This window comes from Vigna angularis, chromosome 5 (assembly GCF_016808095.1).
Source record: "Vigna angularis cultivar LongXiaoDou No.4 chromosome 5, ASM1680809v1, whole genome shotgun sequence".
Taxonomy (NCBI): Eukaryota; Viridiplantae; Streptophyta; class Magnoliopsida; order Fabales; family Fabaceae; genus Vigna; species Vigna angularis.
The window spans coordinates 36,044,110-36,062,123 of NC_068974.1; the positions used below are offsets into that span (position 1 = coordinate 36,044,110).

The 18,014-nt window shown below is 30.6% G+C and overlaps 3 protein-coding genes and 1 pseudogene across 4 annotated transcripts; all 4 read left to right on the top strand.

Moving 5' to 3' along the window:
* Nucleotides 1-558: 558 nt before the first annotated feature.
* Nucleotides 559-3,491, top strand: LOC108319619 (tropinone reductase homolog At2g29260, chloroplastic). 2 transcript variants are annotated; one of them, XM_052878591.1, is made up of 5 exons: nucleotides 559-948; nucleotides 1,048-1,255; nucleotides 1,568-1,784; nucleotides 1,887-2,071; nucleotides 3,024-3,138. In XM_052878591.1, the coding sequence occupies exons 1-4, from the start codon at nucleotides 758-760 to the stop codon at nucleotides 2,027-2,029; spliced, it is 759 nt and encodes a 252-aa protein (XP_052734551.1). In that variant the 5' UTR covers nucleotides 559-757; the 3' UTR covers nucleotides 2,030-2,071; nucleotides 3,024-3,138. The 2 variants fall into 2 exon arrangements, with proteins under 2 accessions (XP_052734551.1, XP_017406300.1); XM_017550811.2 differs by having other exon boundaries at nucleotides 560-948; nucleotides 1,887-1,993; nucleotides 3,024-3,491.
* Nucleotides 3,079-6,071, top strand: LOC108319618 (tropinone reductase homolog At5g06060-like; annotated as a pseudogene).
* A 2,824-nt stretch (nucleotides 6,072-8,895) lies between these two features.
* Nucleotides 8,896-10,674, top strand: LOC128193338 (tropinone reductase-like). The gene is made up of 5 exons (XM_052878592.1): nucleotides 8,896-9,144; nucleotides 9,419-9,626; nucleotides 9,764-9,983; nucleotides 10,076-10,182; nucleotides 10,286-10,674. The coding sequence occupies exons 1-5, from the start codon at nucleotides 9,056-9,058 to the stop codon at nucleotides 10,472-10,474; spliced, it is 813 nt and encodes a 270-aa protein (XP_052734552.1). The 5' UTR covers nucleotides 8,896-9,055; the 3' UTR covers nucleotides 10,475-10,674.
* A 2,998-nt stretch (nucleotides 10,675-13,672) lies between these two features.
* LOC108319622 (tropinone reductase homolog At2g29150) lies at nucleotides 13,673-15,778 on the top strand. The gene is made up of 5 exons (XM_017550815.2): nucleotides 13,673-13,801; nucleotides 14,061-14,268; nucleotides 14,847-15,066; nucleotides 15,159-15,265; nucleotides 15,369-15,778. The coding sequence occupies exons 1-5, from the start codon at nucleotides 13,713-13,715 to the stop codon at nucleotides 15,549-15,551; spliced, it is 807 nt and encodes a 268-aa protein (XP_017406304.1). The 5' UTR covers nucleotides 13,673-13,712; the 3' UTR covers nucleotides 15,552-15,778.
* Nucleotides 15,779-18,014: the final 2,236 nt, after the last annotated feature.

Consider the following 18,014-nt stretch of genomic DNA (forward strand, 5'->3'; position numbering starts at 1 on the left):
GGTCATTACTTCTTAAAATTAGCTAATTTTCAATTATTTCAATAATTTACTCTATTTTAGTGGCAAATGAAAATGAACCAAAGAACGAGCTTGATCCTGAGAAAGGAAGCAATTTGATCTAATTTTGAAGGAAAATAGTTGAACCAAGTACAAATTCAGTTGGGAAAAAGGAGAGAAAATTCCAGATTGGGCAGAAACTAGAAAGCAAAGTGATGAGATTTTTATGCTCCAGCTTAACAGAGCTTGCTTTTGGTCCTTTCTTCTATAACAATTTGATGAAAGAAGACATTATAAAAATAGGGAAAAATCAGAGTTCAGGAACAGAAGATGAGAGATATTAGCCAAGGGAAGTAAAAGAAATGATACTAATATTAGTTAAGGGGATTTGAAGTTGAAGAGAAGAAGAAAAAAGAAAGGTAATGTAAAGCTAAGAGGAAACTTTCAGAATCACCGTCAATGGATTTGGCATAGCAAACTACATTATTTATTTAATAAGAATAATATATAAAAATTTCTAACATAAACTCATGAGTGAAATTCGTAAATTAGATATAAAATCCCTCATGATCCAATTTGTATTTCCACCAGACTATCCAAAAAGAAAATAGAAAAAAGATAAAAGAAACCTCTGCCATCTGCGAACACACAGAATCCTTTGAATCGAGTTTTCGCAGTCCTACACAATACTGTAATGGAAAACCAAATTACCATAAAATGAACAATCCTGGTGGCATGATTTGCCAGTGATTAGAACAAAATGCATCTGAATTCCCTCATAAATCCAACTTCTTATCTTCCATTACCGTCAAACCGCACAACCACCTCTTTCATTTTCAATCACGGAAGAAAAATATCAAAGTCCAATTGCATTCGAAGCCAGTCTACACAGCAAAGGTGGACTCTTCAGGGGATGACAGCTCTCGTAACTGGTGGGACTCGCGGAATTGGGTATCAAATTCCTACTTTCACACCCGTGTTTCATTTTAATTCCGACCCTTTTAATCTCATCATAATTTAACTTGTGATTTCTATGGAGACATGTTAAAGGCGGGCCATTGTGGAGGAATTGACGGGGTTTGGAGCCAGAGTTCATACCTGTGCCAGGAACGAACACGATCTCACCGTATGCCTGAAGAAATGGAATGATTCGGGCTTTGAGGTTACTGGCTCAGTTTGTGATGTCTCAGTTCCAAAGCAGAGGGAGGCGCTCATGGAGTCTGTTTCCTCTCTTTTCCACGGGAAACTCAACATCCTTGTAAGTTGTCGATAAAAATAACCTATTGAATAATGGTACATGAGTAAAATGGTGCATAAAATTGGAAACTAATCTTATGTTATGAACTAACTGTTAGGGATCAAGGCTCAAAAGAAACTCATTAGACAGTACCGGAGTTTGTTCTAGTAACTGTTAGGCCTATCGGTTACACGACACTGATAATTTATTTTACCACCCCTAGATGTTTAGTCCTGTTGCAACAGTGGTTCTGGATTACTTGGAGGTTTAGATTGGATCAGTAGGCCTTATTAATGTAGATGTCCCTGCTAACCTGATAAATTTGATGTATAGATAAACAATGTAGGGACAAACATTCGGAAACCGGTGACAGACTTCACAAGTGCAGAGTTTTCCACTCTCATTGATACCAATTTGGGATCTGTCTTTCACATATGTCAACTTGCATATCCACTTTTGAAAGCATCGGGAATGGGAAGTGTTGTGTTTGTCTCTTCTGTTTCTGGTTTTGTCTCACTGAAGTCAATGTCTGTTCAAGGAGCAACAAAAGGTAATTTGCCTGCTCGATGCTGTATTGCAGCTTGTTTAACTAATGCTGTGATGTTGATGAGTTTATCAAATTTTGAAGGTTGGTTTGTTTTCTGATATATAGGGGCAATTAATCAACTCACAAGAAATCTAGCTTGTGAGTGGGCAAAAGACAATATAAGGAGTAATGCAGTGGCACCTTGGTACATCAGAACTTCAATGGTAGAGCAGGTTGTTCTTCTGCTTTGTCCTGTAACCATTGGTTAGAATGAGCTACCTATGACACTCATTAATGTTATTTTAATGATGGTATAGTAATACCAATACCTTTTACTTGCTTTTTTTTTTTGTTTTAAATTTACTTGGGTGCGAAAATACTATTTCCAAGCTAAGCAGCTTTTGAAATTACATGCACACTTGCTTTGTAAGTTTCTATTTTATTAGAGTATACCATAGATAGTTATGCATTGTTATTCCTATCTATTTGGCTCATGCCTATGATCTCTATTCCTCTCCCTCTGATTAACAACATCTTCAAAAGAACATAATTGATTCTACATCTTCGTATTTGCAGATATACATAATCAATCTCTTTCCTCTACCTTATCTTAGGTAGATTGTAATGAATATATTGTCTAGTGAATTGCTACCCTAGCTACTTATCTTGAATCCAGTCGTCTGGAGCAGTAACTCTTCCACAAGCGTGTATGACATCCCAATGATAATCTGGATCTAAATGCACAACCACTGCCTCTGTTAGACGACACAAATTTAGACAAAATGGCAGATACAGAGACACAATAGATTCTAACTACATTCCAAATATCTAAAACAGGATTTTTAAGATATTTTTTTCTGGTCCCATAGTTGGACCGTCCTGGGATTTGATTGGGAGTCTAAATCAGTAAATCCCTGTAAGCCCTTACTTTAACAAACTACTAGCACTCTTGCACCAACAAATTACATTTTCCTAGCATAGAGATCAAAGAAAAATGCGTCTTGGAAATTGTCTTTGGCTTTGTTACCGCATGAATTTTAGTTTGTGATTGTCCTTACCTAAAATAGATGCTGCAGATTAGCTCTGTGAAAAATTCTAACAGTGGTCAGCAGTGTTCCATTCCCTATCTAACAACTTTGCAATTGGGTTTACTATCTTCATTTGGAATCTTAGTCTTTCAGGAACATTCATGGTGCTCTAATAACAAAAGTCTAATGTAGTGATCATATATCTACGTTATCTAACTTTACCCTCTTCTTTTAGGTGCTCAGCAACAAAGACTATCTGGAAGAAGTGTACTCAAGAACTCCTCTTAGGCGCCTAGGAGATCCAACAGAAGTCTCTTCTATTGTTGCGTTTCTTTGCCTACCAGCATCAGCATACATCACTGGCCAGATTATTTGTATTGATGGAGGAATGTCCGTGAATGGTTTCTACCCAACAACGCAGTTCTAAGAGGTACTGCTTATATCATGCACTCTCCTTACTGATTATCCTATCCATCGCCATTCCTGGGAGCATTTGACATGGTTTTCTACTTTTCTGCCATGCTTGCAAGAGTTAGTCCTCTCAACAACCCCTGCTACGCCCTTCCAAGGTTTTGGAATCTGCGAATGCTTTTATTTTTGTTTACTAAACCACAATGAACTAGTTGGGCTATAATGAGACTTCCAATAATTTGTTTCCTTCATTCTGGTAACTCTATTTACTGATCAACACGTTTCTCGTTTAAGCAAAGTTTTGACGAAACCTGTCTTTGATGAGAAATTGTTTGATAGTTTCCAACCACTAGATGTCTATAGTCTCACTCAATCTTTCTGTAACTCAGCTGAACTTTTTATGATAAGAATTCATCTTTACAACATAATTTTGAATCATTTAAAATTTGGTACTTGTGATGTGATAATCTAAATAACATCAATAACAAATATACGTTGATATTAATTTAATGTAAAGTTTTATTTTAAAAGTTGTCAAAATAAAAATCTAATTCACTTAAAAGCAGCATCTGTTGTGTTCTAAAATTCAAGTTTACTCTCTTCAACGATAACACTAATCATGCACACTTTATATTCCCTTGCCAATCACAATGATTTAAGAATCTAAGATAACACAAGTATATGACACCATTTAATTCATTTCATTTGGTACATGAGTTATAGCCAAATGCAACTTTTTACGGTACATTGATTTTTTTACTTGTAATTAAAAAAGAAGTTAAATCTGTTCTTGAAATAAAAAATGTAAACCTTATTCTATAAGCAGCATCTGTCATGACCCCGTAAAAGAAATATCTATTTTGAATTGTTCCAAGCAACATTGTAGAGTGTTGCATTTTAAAAACGTGCTTTAATTAAAATTGAGCATTTAGTAAATTACGACTAGAGGCAAAGTTGCCACTTGATCTTGCATCAACAACATACAAAATTTCAGAATTTTGACTCAAAACAGGGAGAAGGAAAAATTCTCCACCAGAAATAGAATAGGACAAAAGAAAACAGTAGAAATATGACAAGCGGTTAGAGAGAAAGGAAGAAATAGAGAAAATATCTGTCAAATAATTGAACAATCAGCTACTCGGAAAACCAATGGTGTTAAGCAGCCTTCAATTTAAGCTTACAGAACTAAGTTGTGATTATAAATACAGAAAACGCAATCAGATTCATGCAGCAAATTCATCATATCATATCATATTCATTGAAGAGAGAAAAAACATGGGTGAGACAAACAGTAGAAGCAAAAGCAGCAAGTGGAGTTTGGAGGGAATGACAGCACTGGTCACAGGTGGATCCAAAGGAATAGGGTAACTTTACTACCTTCTTCTTCCACTTTTTTCTTTTTTCATTTCAATTTTTCTTCCTACTACATATATATACTATACTTAATTTCAAGTTTTTAACAAAAACAGAGGGGCTAATTGATTTGTAACTTGTTGGTGATTTCTACAAAGCAAACATGGTTGTATCAATGAATTATAGTGAATAATAATTGTAAAAAATAAAAGGGTAGGTCTTGCATGAAATTTTGTTTTTGTTCTCACCATTCATTCCTCTCAAATGTATATATATAGATATGCTATCGTGGAGGAGTTGGCACAGCTTGGGGCCACTGTACACACTTGTTCACGTACCAAGCTGAACTCAATGAATCCTTGAACGAATGGACTACAAAAGGATACAGAGTAACCGGTTCGGTCTGTGACGTGGCCTCTCGTATAGACAGAGAAGAGCTGATAGCTAGAGTCTCCTCTCAGTTCAATGGAAAACTCAATATCCTTGTAATGACATGTTCTTTTTTCACCCTTTCATGCAAAAACTAGTCTAACTATGACTAAAACATATTCTTTTTCGTTAAAACATATTCTTTTTCGTTAATATTTTTTAATGGATTTAGGTAAACAATGTGGGAACAAACATACAGAAGCAGACCCTGGATTTTACAGCGGAAGATTTCGCATTTCTGATGAATACGAATCTTGAATCTTGTTTCCACTTAAGCCAGCTTGCACATCCTCTCCTAAAAGCTTCAGAAGCTGCAAGTATCATTTTCATATCCTCCGTTGCTGGTGTTGTAGCTACAAACTTAGCATCCATTGTATATAGTGCATCTAAAGGTGATTGTTCATTGCATTCCATGTGGCAGTGTTAGTGTTAGGTAGCAAGAGTAGTAAAAACTAACCAATTTGAAATGGTGTACGTAATTGGCATGCAGGAGCAATGAACCAAATGACAAAAAATCTAGCATGTGAATGGGCAAATGACAACATAAGGAGTAATTGTATTGCACCTGGGGTAATCAGAACCCCTCTGGCGGAAAAGGTAACCCTTTTGTTGGCATTGTTAGTGTATGATTATTGTTGTCATTTGTTTTGTTTTTTTCTGTGGACTGAGGACATCATATTTTTGTGTTGTGTTCTTGAAGAACTTGAAAGAGGAAACAATTATGAATGCTGTAATTCCTCAAATCCCTCTGGGACGGATTGGAGAGGCAGAGGAAGTGTCTTCGTTGGTGTCATTTCTGTGCTTGCCTGCAGCCTCTTACATCACAGGCCAGATCATTTGTATTGATGGCGGCTTCTCTGTGAACGGCCTCCATTTATTCTAGCCCTTAGTTTTCACTTTTTCTGTGTTACGTCAGTTACACTCTCAGTTGCATTGCTTTCTGTTTCATGAAGAATAAATTAACAGACTGTACTTTCTGAAGTTCAGTTTATTCACAATTAAATGTTGCATGATGTTTATTGTTTGGTCTTAATATTCACCAAATTGTATTGAGTTCTCAAGTTATTAAATTATTATTTCTCTCTTTTAATTGTTTATTAATTACTTTGACAAGATTTTCGTAAATATATATTTTTTAATTGACAAACGTACTAAGGCTTTGGATAAATAAAACTATCATATTCTCAGGAAATTATCGGTTCAATTTTAAATTTTTATAATAATATGTATTTTTAATATGTGATTATAAACAACGTTTGTAATAATGATAAATTAAATGAAACTAAGTAATAACCATACATGATATTAAAAATAGCAATCATAGTTATTTGTGAACTCATGAAAAGCATCTTACAACCAATATTTTTACAATTATTTTAATTTTTAATCAAGTCTATAGTATAGCATGAAACATCATGTTCTAAACCATTAATTCATTATTATCTATTCTCATAAGCTTATTTACCTTCAAGGTATATTTACATAAAATATTTTTTCAAATATTTTTCTAAGATGTAAAACTGTATGGAACTCTCTCATAATTTAATTTTCAAAACAAAATAAATCAATATATTAAAATATAATATGTTCCTAACAATTTAATATATTTTAAATTAAAGATTATTTTTCTAAATATTAAGAACAAATTAATATACTTCCTTTTTGCTTAACTTAAACTCTTATTTATAGTCATGTATAATTAATTACTTGAGAAATTAACGGGAGATTCGAGAGTAATAATAAGTCAAATTGCATAAATATTATTTCTAATTCAAAATTTAACGAAATTATGATATTTTGTTTAGCCATTTTTATTTTTATTTAATTTTAAGATTTAGAATCGCATTTAAAAAATTGTAATAATATGTTTTTAAAATGTGAATTTCTATATTTCTTGAAATATATTTTAAACACAAGTATTTTAATATATATATATATATATATATATATATATATATATACAAGATTCAAAGGGAGGTAAATGTAGATCCTGTCTCCTTCCCTTTTTTTTTAAAAATAATATAAATTATATATATATAATTATTTTTAAAAGTCAAATATAATTTCTTTTTTAAGAAGGCATTGTCTTTTTCACACTTTGAAGTGATTTGTAAATTATAACCTTTTATTTTCCTTTCAAATTCTCTTTTCTTGAATTTCTGTATATTTGTTTTCTTACTAGTAATCATTTCTTGTATCTTAGTTCATCACAAAAAAAATGTTTATCTAAACTTTTGTCAATAAGACTTTTACAAGTTTTAAGTAAAAGTGATAAAGTTAAAAAACATAAAAGAAAAATCCTCACAAACTCATCTTATGATCTTAGTATAAGCTTAAATTCTATGTTGAGTAGAAATGATAAAACTCAGCAATCTCACAAATCGCTTTTTATATATGGAAAGTAATATAAACTCTTCATCTTAATTTAGCTCAAGTTTCATTGAATCTTTCTCATAAATTCTCCTAAAAGGATCTGAAGTTAAAGTGTAAATCATTATGTGATTTTGAATTGTTACTTTATACCAGCGTTACAAAGAAATTGTTATTTATATTTACTTATACTAATCACTTTATTAGGCCAAAAATAATTTCATAAATAGCTTAAAGACGTGACTTTTTTTTAAATAAAATAAACTATTATTAAAACATAAATTCGATTTAGATTTTTAAACAATCTAGCATATTGTAAATTTGATGTAAACCAGGTCATAGGTGGTTGGTGAATGACGTAACTAATTTTATTTCTAAAAACAAATGCTTTGAAAACTAGCCTCTTAAAATTATTGTACCTGTTTACATGTTTTTTTTTTGCTTATTGATTCATGTACAAAGTTGGAAAAAATGTAACATGCGTTTGTTATCCAAACTCAGATTCATCACACCTGTTCTCTTTATTTTATTTGTTTTTATCCTGGATGCAGAAAGTTACGTTGAAGACTTTTCAAAGTATTCCATTTGAATTTTAAAACATTTAAAAGATATTTAAAAAATATTATTTAATCAATATTTTTAAAAGTTAAATTATATCATTAGGTTTTATTTTCGAAGAAAAATCTCAAATTGTTCTAATATATTCTATGTGCTTTCAGTTTGATTTTTATTTTAAAAAATTTGATGGAATCATATTTTTTTATTAGTAATATATTAATACAGTTAAAAAATGTTATACAGTTCGTAACTTTTTACTTTTTATCATTTTATTTTTCTTATTTAAAAAGTTATCACATTTCAAGCCAAAGTCATGCCACGTGATAAATGACGTTGATAGTCACAGTGTCACTATCACACAAAATATTATTATTTTAGTTTCAATTTTTTTTTTTGTATTTTAATTTTTCTCAATTTAGTGCCAGTACTTTTTAAAAGAAATAATATTTTTTTTTCTAAATTGAAATAAAATTTAATTTTTGAATAAATATTAAAAAAAAATTTATTAAAATTGATATTTTTATTAAATATTTTTAATAAGATTAAGTTTATTTATTTTTATATTTTACATTCAATTTTATTTAAAATGGTTTTCAAATTTTAAACTTATTCGTTTTAAATTTTTTTGAAATTGTTTAAAATAATTTTTACATTTTCACACTGAAAAGTGACCATAACAACAACAATAAATTGTTTTGAAATTACACATAAATCAATTTTTTATATGAACTACAAACGGAAGCTGGTATATTCGCATGAAGTACATAAATACTTAAAAAGTTGATGAAAAAGTTAACATATTGTGTTGATCTACAACTAAAAGTCAGGGATATCACAAAAACTAATTTAACACGGATACCTCCAAAAATCTCAACCATTGATTAGATTTTCTCAAACCTTTAGCTACTGGACAATGATATATATAAACCAAGCATTCAGTCAGACTTTTCCGGCACATAATTAAGCAAGGAAAATAATTCCTTTAGTCAGTGGGATCAATGTCAAACTATTCTTATCATGGCTTAATATTCTCCCTGAAGATAGTGACTACAAATTAAGCCACTTTGAAGGTAGCAATATCAATTATTAGATACCATAAATCTTCATTCATCATATCATCATATCCTTCATCGAAGAGAAAAAGAAATGGGTGAGACGAACAGTGGAAGCAAAAGCAGCAGATGGTGTCTGCAGGGGATGACAGCTCTGGTCACCGGTGGATCCAAAGGAATCGGGTTCATATCATCTCTCCTTCTTCTTCCATTCTTTTCATTTCATCTTTTGTTCCTAAATTTCAAACTTCCCTCTGAAAAATACCCATTAACTTGTTAACTATCAACTAACAACAAAATCTAGAGGAAAAAGTGCTTAACTTTTGTGTTAATTAGTAAGAATGTTTTGCATCAATAAAAGATGGTAACAAGAAGATATACAAAATAAGTGGATGTTGCATGAGAATTGTTTCTGCTTATTAATTTCTCTCATGTTATTATTTTGACTATCACATAGATATGCTATAGTTGAGGAGTTGGCAGAGCTTGGGGCCACCGTACACACTTGTTCTCGGAACGAAGCTGAACTCAGTGAATCCTTGAAGGAGTGGACCACAAAAGGATACAGAGTAACCGGTTCGGTCTGTGACGTGACCTCTCGTCTTAACAGAGAAGAGCTGATAGCTAGAGTCTCCTCTCAGTTCAATGGAAAACTCAATATCCTTGTAATGACATCTTCTTTTTTCACCTTTTCATCATACTAAAACTTGTCTAACTATGATAAGAATGAGAACTAATTTGGGATCCAACTTGTAGGACTAAAACATATTCTTTTTCGTTAATAGTTTTGAATGAATTGTAGGTAAACAATGTGGGAACAAACATAGTGAAACAGACCCTGGATTTCACAGCGGAAGATTTCGCATTTCTGATGAATACGAATCTTGAATCTTGTTTCCACTTAAGTCAGCTTGCACATCCTCTCCTAAAAGCTTCAGAAGCTGCAAGTATCGTTTTCATATCCTCCATCGCTGGTGTCGTAGCTACAAACTTAGCATCCCTTGTATATGGTGTATCTAAAGGTGATTGTTCATTGCATTCCATGTGACAGAGTTAGGTAGCTAGAGTAGTAAAAACTAGGCAATTTGAAATTGTGTACGTAATTGGCATGCAGGAGCAATGAACCAGATGACAAAAAATCTTGCATGTGAATGGGCCAAAGACAACATAAGGAGTAATTCTGTTGCACCTGGAGTAATCAGAACCCCTCTCGCGGAAAAGGTAACCCTTCTGTTGGCATTATTAGTGTATGATTATTGTTGTCATTTGTTTTGTTTTTTTGTGTGGACTGAGGACATCATATTATTGTGTTGTGTTCTTGAAGCACTTGAAAGTGGAAAGAGTTGTGAATGCTGTAATTTCTCAAACCCCTCTGGGACGGATTGGAGAGGCAGAGGAGGTGTCTTCGTTGGTGGCATTTCTGTGCTCGCCTGCAGCCTCTTATATCACTGGACAGATCATTTGTGTTGATGGCGGCTTCTCTGTGAACGGCCTCCATATATTGCAGCCTTAGTTTTCACTTTTTCCGTGTTACGTCAGTTACACCCTCACTGCATTGCTTTCTGTGTCATTTAGAATAAATTAAGTGTCTGTACTTTCCTAAGTTCAGTTTAGAATATATATGACAGAAGTATGATCATAAATTATAAGGCGACATAGATAAAATAAATATGTATAATGTGTCTTATTTTATAACGACTCCTTTTTAATCAAGTCTATAGTATAGCATGAAGCATCATGTTCTAAACCATTAATTCATTATTATCTATTCTTATAATCTTATTTACCTTAAAGGTATTTACATAAAATCAATTTTCCAAATATTTTTCTAAGATGTAAAACTGTAAGGAATTTTCTCGTAATTTCAAAATAAATCAATATATTAAAATATGTCCCTAACAATTTAATATATTTTAAATTAATTTAATTAAAGATTATTTTCGAAATATTAAAAACAAATTAATATACTTTCCTTTTGTCTAACTTAAACTCTGATTTATAGTCATGTATAATTAATTTCTTGAGAAATCATAAGGAGTCAAACTACATTAAAGTTTAATGAATTTATGATATTTTGTTTAAATTTTTTATTTATATTCAATTTTAGGGTTTATAATCACATTTAAATTCTCTAACATTTTTTTTTCAAATATAAATTTATTTATATTGATATACATTTTTTTGAAATGTATTTTGAATCACAAGTATTTTGATAGGGACATATCCAAAAGGAGGCAGGTGTGGATCTACCCTTTCCTCATTTTTTTGAAAAAAATATAAACTATATATATAAAATAAAAGTTAAAACTTGTTTGAAAAGTTAAATATAAATTTTTTTCTTAAAAATTATTGTCTTTCTGACACTTCTATTTTATTTGCACGTTGCAACCTTTTATTATAATAAAACATGTTTGTTTGAATTTTCGTCATAACACTTTTAATACAAAACATATATTGAATTCGTCTAAGTAGATTGGTAAGATGAGTTTTTGACTCTAATATTATATTAAAGAATTTAAATACAATTCTAAGTTCACATTAAATAAAAATAAAAAATTGAAAAATATATAAAGAAAATTCTCAGAGACTCGTTTGAAGATTTTGGTGTGAGATTAAATTTTAGTAGAAATAATAAAACTCGTCAACGTAACAGCATATAACAAAGAAAACTTACAAATCTATATTTTTATATTGAAATTAATATAAATTCATCATCCTAATTTTGATCAAGTTTCATTGAATCATTCTCATAAATTCTCCTAAAAGGATCTGACAATTTGAAGTGTAAATCATTATGTGATTTTGAATTTGTTACTTCATGCGAGCGTTACAAAGAAATTGTTTTTTTTTTCTATATTTACTTATAGCAATCACTTTATTAGGCCAAAAATTGTTGAAGTTGGGTTTCTCGCTTGCCGAATCAAATTGCTTCACAAACAAAATGGATTGCAATCAAACAAAGTTCCATTCCGACCTCCAATGAAAAAGAATATGGTGACATGAGAACTAGACAAGGATTCAGGTTCGATTTTGGGTTGAAATGCTATAAGAGATACAAAAGACGCAAGTTTTTCTTAAGAGGAAACTAGCAAAGGGAGAAGGTGCTACTACGCTACCTAAAGACACGAGAAAAACTACAGGAAAACACAACGAAAACTCATTTTAATCGGTTCAAATAGAACATAATCCATCAAAGACTAATTTAATCGGAGTAAAAGTAAGTTTAAACGGTTCAAAATAGATAAAATGTACTTGGAAATGCAATGTCGCGGAGAGAAAAAGCGAGGAGAAAGACAATGAAGTGTGCGTAACCGCGGGTTCGCGATTTCTGATTTAACAAGAATCAAGACGTCGGTGCCCCCAGTGCCCGACGTCTATTCTCGACTAGACGTCGGGGACCTCACTAATATGACGTCGGGGACCTCACTAATATGACGTCCATTCGAATTAAAAATTAATATTCGCGGTGTATATAGACGTCGGATGTGGTGGGATCCGACGTCTAAATGGCAAAAAAAAATGACTTTTCACATTCTGGCGCATATAGATGTCGGTTAGGAGGATGCCCGACGTCTAGGTTAACTTTTCACCTACCCTGTCAGCCATATAGACGTCTGTTACAAGCGGCCGACATCTATAATCGCATATAGACGTCGGGGATGGCGAGATCAGACGTCTATATAGCGGAAAAAAATGACTTTTCACCTACCTGTTAGGCATATAGATGTCGGGTAGGGGACCCCGACGTCTATAATATTATAGACGTCGGGACCCCTCCTAACCGACGTCTAGATGCCCAACTTATTTACGAAAATGTCATCCATTAATAATTTACGTTAATTATTTTGTGGTTCGACATCTATGACGTTACGTTGAAAACCAATTATGCTCTATTGCTACGAAGATAGTGAATGCTTTGTAGAATGTCTATGAAGTTGACGGCGGTTGATTATATAAGGCAAAATCGACTAGAGGTTCAGCAAAAGAAAGATCGACTTAAAACATCAACTTAATGACTCACAGGTCTACAAACTTGAAGTAGAAAAGTTGTATTTGAAGTGATATTATGCACCAAACAGCTAAAGCAAATTTTAGGAAGTGAAATGTAAATCAACTTTCCTCCAATTTCGTGCCCATTCAAACCTTAAACATCAAAAGTTTATATAATACTTTCAAATAAATTAATATTTTAAGTTAAATATATTTTTTTGTCTCTCACAAAATTATAATTTTGTTTTTGTCTCAAATTTAAATACATTTTAATCCTTAAATTTTAAAAATAAATTGATATAATCTTTTTAATTTAATTAAATTAAATGTTTTTGACGTATAAAATACTGTGTTTGAAATTTTATATAATGTACCATATTGTAATTTAAATGTTAGTTTCAAACACATTTAACAAATTAAAAAATTTAATGTCATTAAGTCATGTCTTTAGGGTTCAGGGCTCTATCAATTGATTAGATTTTCTCAATCCTTTAGCTACTGAACAAAATGTATATAAACCAAACATGCAATCAGACTTTTCCTGCACAGAAATTAAGCAAGGGAGTTTGGAAAAGAATTCCTTTAGGCAGTTGGGATAAATGTCAAACTATTCTTTATCATGGCTTACGTTTAACTCTTAATTTTCTCTATGAAGATAGTGACTATAAATTAAGCCACTTAGAAGGTAACAACATCGATTATTAGATTCGATAAAGCTTCATTCATCATATCATCATACCCTTCATCGAAGAGAAAAAGAAATGGGTGAGACGAACAGTGGTAGCAAAAGCAGCAGATGGTGTCTGCAGGGGATGACAGCTCTGGTCACCGGTGGATCCAAAGGAATCGGGTTCATATCATCTCTCCTTTTTTTCACATTTTTCATCACTTTTTCTTCCTCAATTTCAAACTTATTTCTAAAAAATACCTATTAATTTGTTAGCTATCAGTTACCAACGAAAGCTAGTGGAAAAAGTTGTTAGTTTTTGTGTTTATCTGTAAGAATGTTTGTACCAATAAAATATAGTAACAAGAAGAAGTATAATAAGTGGATATTGCATGAGAATTGTTTCTGCTTATTAATTTCTCTCATGTTAACTATCACTTAGATATGCTATCGTGGAGGAGTTGGCAGAGCTTGGGGCCACTGTACACACTTGTTCTCGGAACGAAGCTGAACTCAATGAATCCTTAAAAGAATGGACAACAAAAGGATACAGAGTAACCGGTTCGGTCTGTGACATGACCTCTCGTGTTAACAGAGAAGAGCTTATAGCTACTGTCTCCTCTCAGTTCAATGGAAAACTCAATATCCTTGTCAGTAATTCATTCAATTCAAGTGCATGTAGTTAAAGTTATTTTTCAACCTTCTATTAAAAATTAATATTGTGAGGAAAGTCTGAAATCCATTCATTAGTTAGGAACTTTTTGTATTTGTTGAAAATTCTATGTGGAGCCAAATTTCAATGTATAAGTACGTTTAAATTTTATTTTATAAGATTGAATTAAATTTAAATTTATTTTTAAATATGGTAATAGAATTATTATTAGAACTTATTTTAATCAAATTTATTGTTTGCTAAATTTATTATTTTATTTATTATGGGATAAATATGAGATCATTCAGTAATGTTTAATTTTTAACATATATATTGTCACAAAGTCATAAACAAAGTTTTGTAGAAAAATTTATTATTTGTTAGATTTTTTTTTTCATTCATTATCAAAATTGTTTTCAAATTATTTGTTAATATTTAGTTTTACACTTAAGTTATATATATTTTGTGTACATTTTCCTTTACAATCTAGTTTTTTGTAATATTGAATTAGTATATGACGATATTAGTGTTTTTATTTGTTATTTGATTTCGGGTTACATTTCATACGGATTGTAGGTAAACAATGTGGGAACAAGCATACTGAAACATACCCTGGATTTCACAGCGGAAGATTTCGCATTTCTGATGAATACGAATCTTGAATCTTGTTTCCACTTAAGTCAGCTTGCACATCCTCTCCTAAAAGCTTCAGAAGCTGCAAGTATCATTTTCATGTCCTCCATTGCTGGTGTTGTAGCTACAAACATAGTATCCGTTATTTATAGTGCAACAAAAGGTGATTGTTCATTGCATTCCATGTGACAGTGTTAGGTAGCTAGAGTAGTAAAAACTAGCCAATTTGAAATCGTGTATGTAATTGGCATGCAGGAGCAATGAACCAAATGACAAAAAATCTTGCATGCGAATGGGCCAAAGACAACATAAGGAGTAATTGTATTGCACCTTGGGTAATCAGAACCCCTCTGGCGGAAAAGGTAACCCTTTTGTTGGCATTGTTAGTGTATGATTATTGTTGTCATTTGTTTTGTTTTTTTGTGTGGACTGAGGACATCATATTATTGTGTTGTGTTGTTGAAGCACTTGAAAGAGGAAAGAGTTGTGAATGCTGTAATTTCTAAAACCCCTCTGGGACGGATTGGAGAGGCAGAGGAAGTGTCTTCGTTGGTGGCATTTCTGTGCTCGCCTGCAGCCTCTTATATCACTGGACAGACCATTTGTGTTGATGGCGGCTTCTCTGTGAACGGCCTCCATTTATTCTAACCTTAGTTTTCACTTTCTCTGTGTTACGTCAGTTACACTATCATTGCATTGCTTTCTGTGTCATTAAGAATAAATTAACAGACTGTACTTTCCTAAGTTCAGTCTATGGGTGTGTTTGAGTTAACAATTAGTTATCAATCTCGTACTGAGTGTGGTTTAAATGTTATCAGTCTATGGGTATGTTAAATGTATTTTGGAATGCATTATGTTTATTGTTTGGTTTTATGTTCATGTCTCCATTCACCAAATTGTATCGAGTTCTCAAGTTATTAAATTATTATTTCTCTTTTTTAATTGTTTATTAATTACTTTGACAAGATTTTCGTAAATATATATTTTTTAATTGACAAACGTACTGAGGCCTTGGATAAATAAAACTATCATATTCTCAAGAAATTATTGGTTCAATTTTAAATTTTTATAATAGTATGTATTTTTAATATGTGATTATAAACAACGTTTGTAATGATAAATTAAATGAAACTAAGTAATAACCATACATGATAAAAATAGCAATCATAATTATTTGTGAACTCATGAAAAGCATCTTACAACCAATATTTTTACAATTATTTTAATTTTTAATCAAGTCTATAGTATAGCATGAAACATCATGTTCTAAACCATTAATTCATTATTATCTATTCTCAAGCTTATTTACCTTCTAGGTATTTGCATAAAATATTTTTTCAAATATTTTTCTATGATGTAAAACTGTATGGAATTCTCTCATAATTTAATTTTCAAAACAGAATAAATCAATATATTAAAATATAATATGTTCCTAACAATTTATTATATTTTAAATTAATTCAATCAAAGATTATTTTTCTAAATAGTAATAACAAATTAATATATATACTTCCTTTCTGCTTAACTTAAACTCTTATTTATAGTCATGTATAATTAATTACTTAAGAAATTAAGAGGAGATTCAACAGTAATAGTGAGTCAAATTGCATAAATATTATCTCTAATTCAAAATTTAAGGAAGTTATGATATTTTGTTTATATTCAATTTGAAGACATTTAATTTTTTTAATAATATATTTTTTAAAATGTGAATTTCTTTACATTAATATATATTTCTTGAAATATATTTTGAACACAAGTATCTTAATAGGTAACATATTCAAAGAGTGGTAGATGTACCTCTTTACAAAATATAAATTATATATATATATATATATATATATATATATATATATATATATATTTTGTTAACTTATATAATCTCTTAAGTGGACCAAATTTTAGTTAACAAAAATATCCTATTCATAAAAAGAAACATACTTTAAACACAGAGATATTTTAATATTTTTTATTTTTAATTTAAAATAAAAAAATAAAAATTATTCAAATTTTTTAATCTTAAAACTTAGAATTCATAATATATAAGAATATTTTTGTTAACTAATATTCGATACACTCTTCAAACTCCTATATGTATACTTTTAAATGATTTGTAAGTTGTAACTTTTTATTTTTTTTCAAATTTCTTTTTTTGAATTTCTGTATATGTTCCTTCTTATTAGTAACCCGTTCTTATATCTGAGTTCATCATAAAAGAAATATGTTTATTTAAACTTTCGTTAATAGGAGTTTTAATATAAAAATCAGATTGTATTTGTTTAAGTATTAATAAGAGAACTTTTTATTCTAATATCATTAAAAATTTAAATACATGTCTAAATTCACATTAAATAAAAATAATAAGGTTAAAAAGATTAAAAAGAAAATCCTCACAAACTCGTTTAAGATCTTAATATAAACTTAAATTCAATGTTGAGTAGAAATGATAAAATTCAGCAAGATAGGAGAAACCTCACAAATATCTATTTTTATATGAAAGTAATATAAATTCTTCATGTTAATTTAGCTCAAGTTTCATTGAATCTTTCTCATAATATCTCCTGAAAGGATCTGACAAGTTAAAGTGTAAATTATGTGATTTTGAATTTGTTACTTTATACCAGCGTTACAAAGAAATTATTATTTATATTTACTTATACTAATCACTTTATTAGGCCAAAAATAATTTCATAAATAGCTTAAAGACGTGACTTTTTTAAAATAAAATAAACTATTATTAAAAGATAAATTCGATTTAGATTTTTAAACAATCTAACCTATTGTAAATTTGATGTAAACCAGGTCATAGGTGGTTGGTGAATGACGTAACTAATTTTATTTCTAAAAACAAATGCTTTGAAAACTAGCCTCTTAAAATTATTGTACCTGTTTACATGTTTTTTTTTGCTTATTGATTCATGTACAAAGTTGGAAAAAATGTAACATGCTTTTGTTATCCAAACTCAGATTCATCACACCTGTTCTCTTTACTTTATTTGTTTTCATCCTGGATGCAGAAAGTTACGTATGGAAGACTTTTCAAACGTAACGAAGATCATGTTAATGTTATTTAACATTATTTACGAAAAGTGTCATGTTAACGTCTAATTC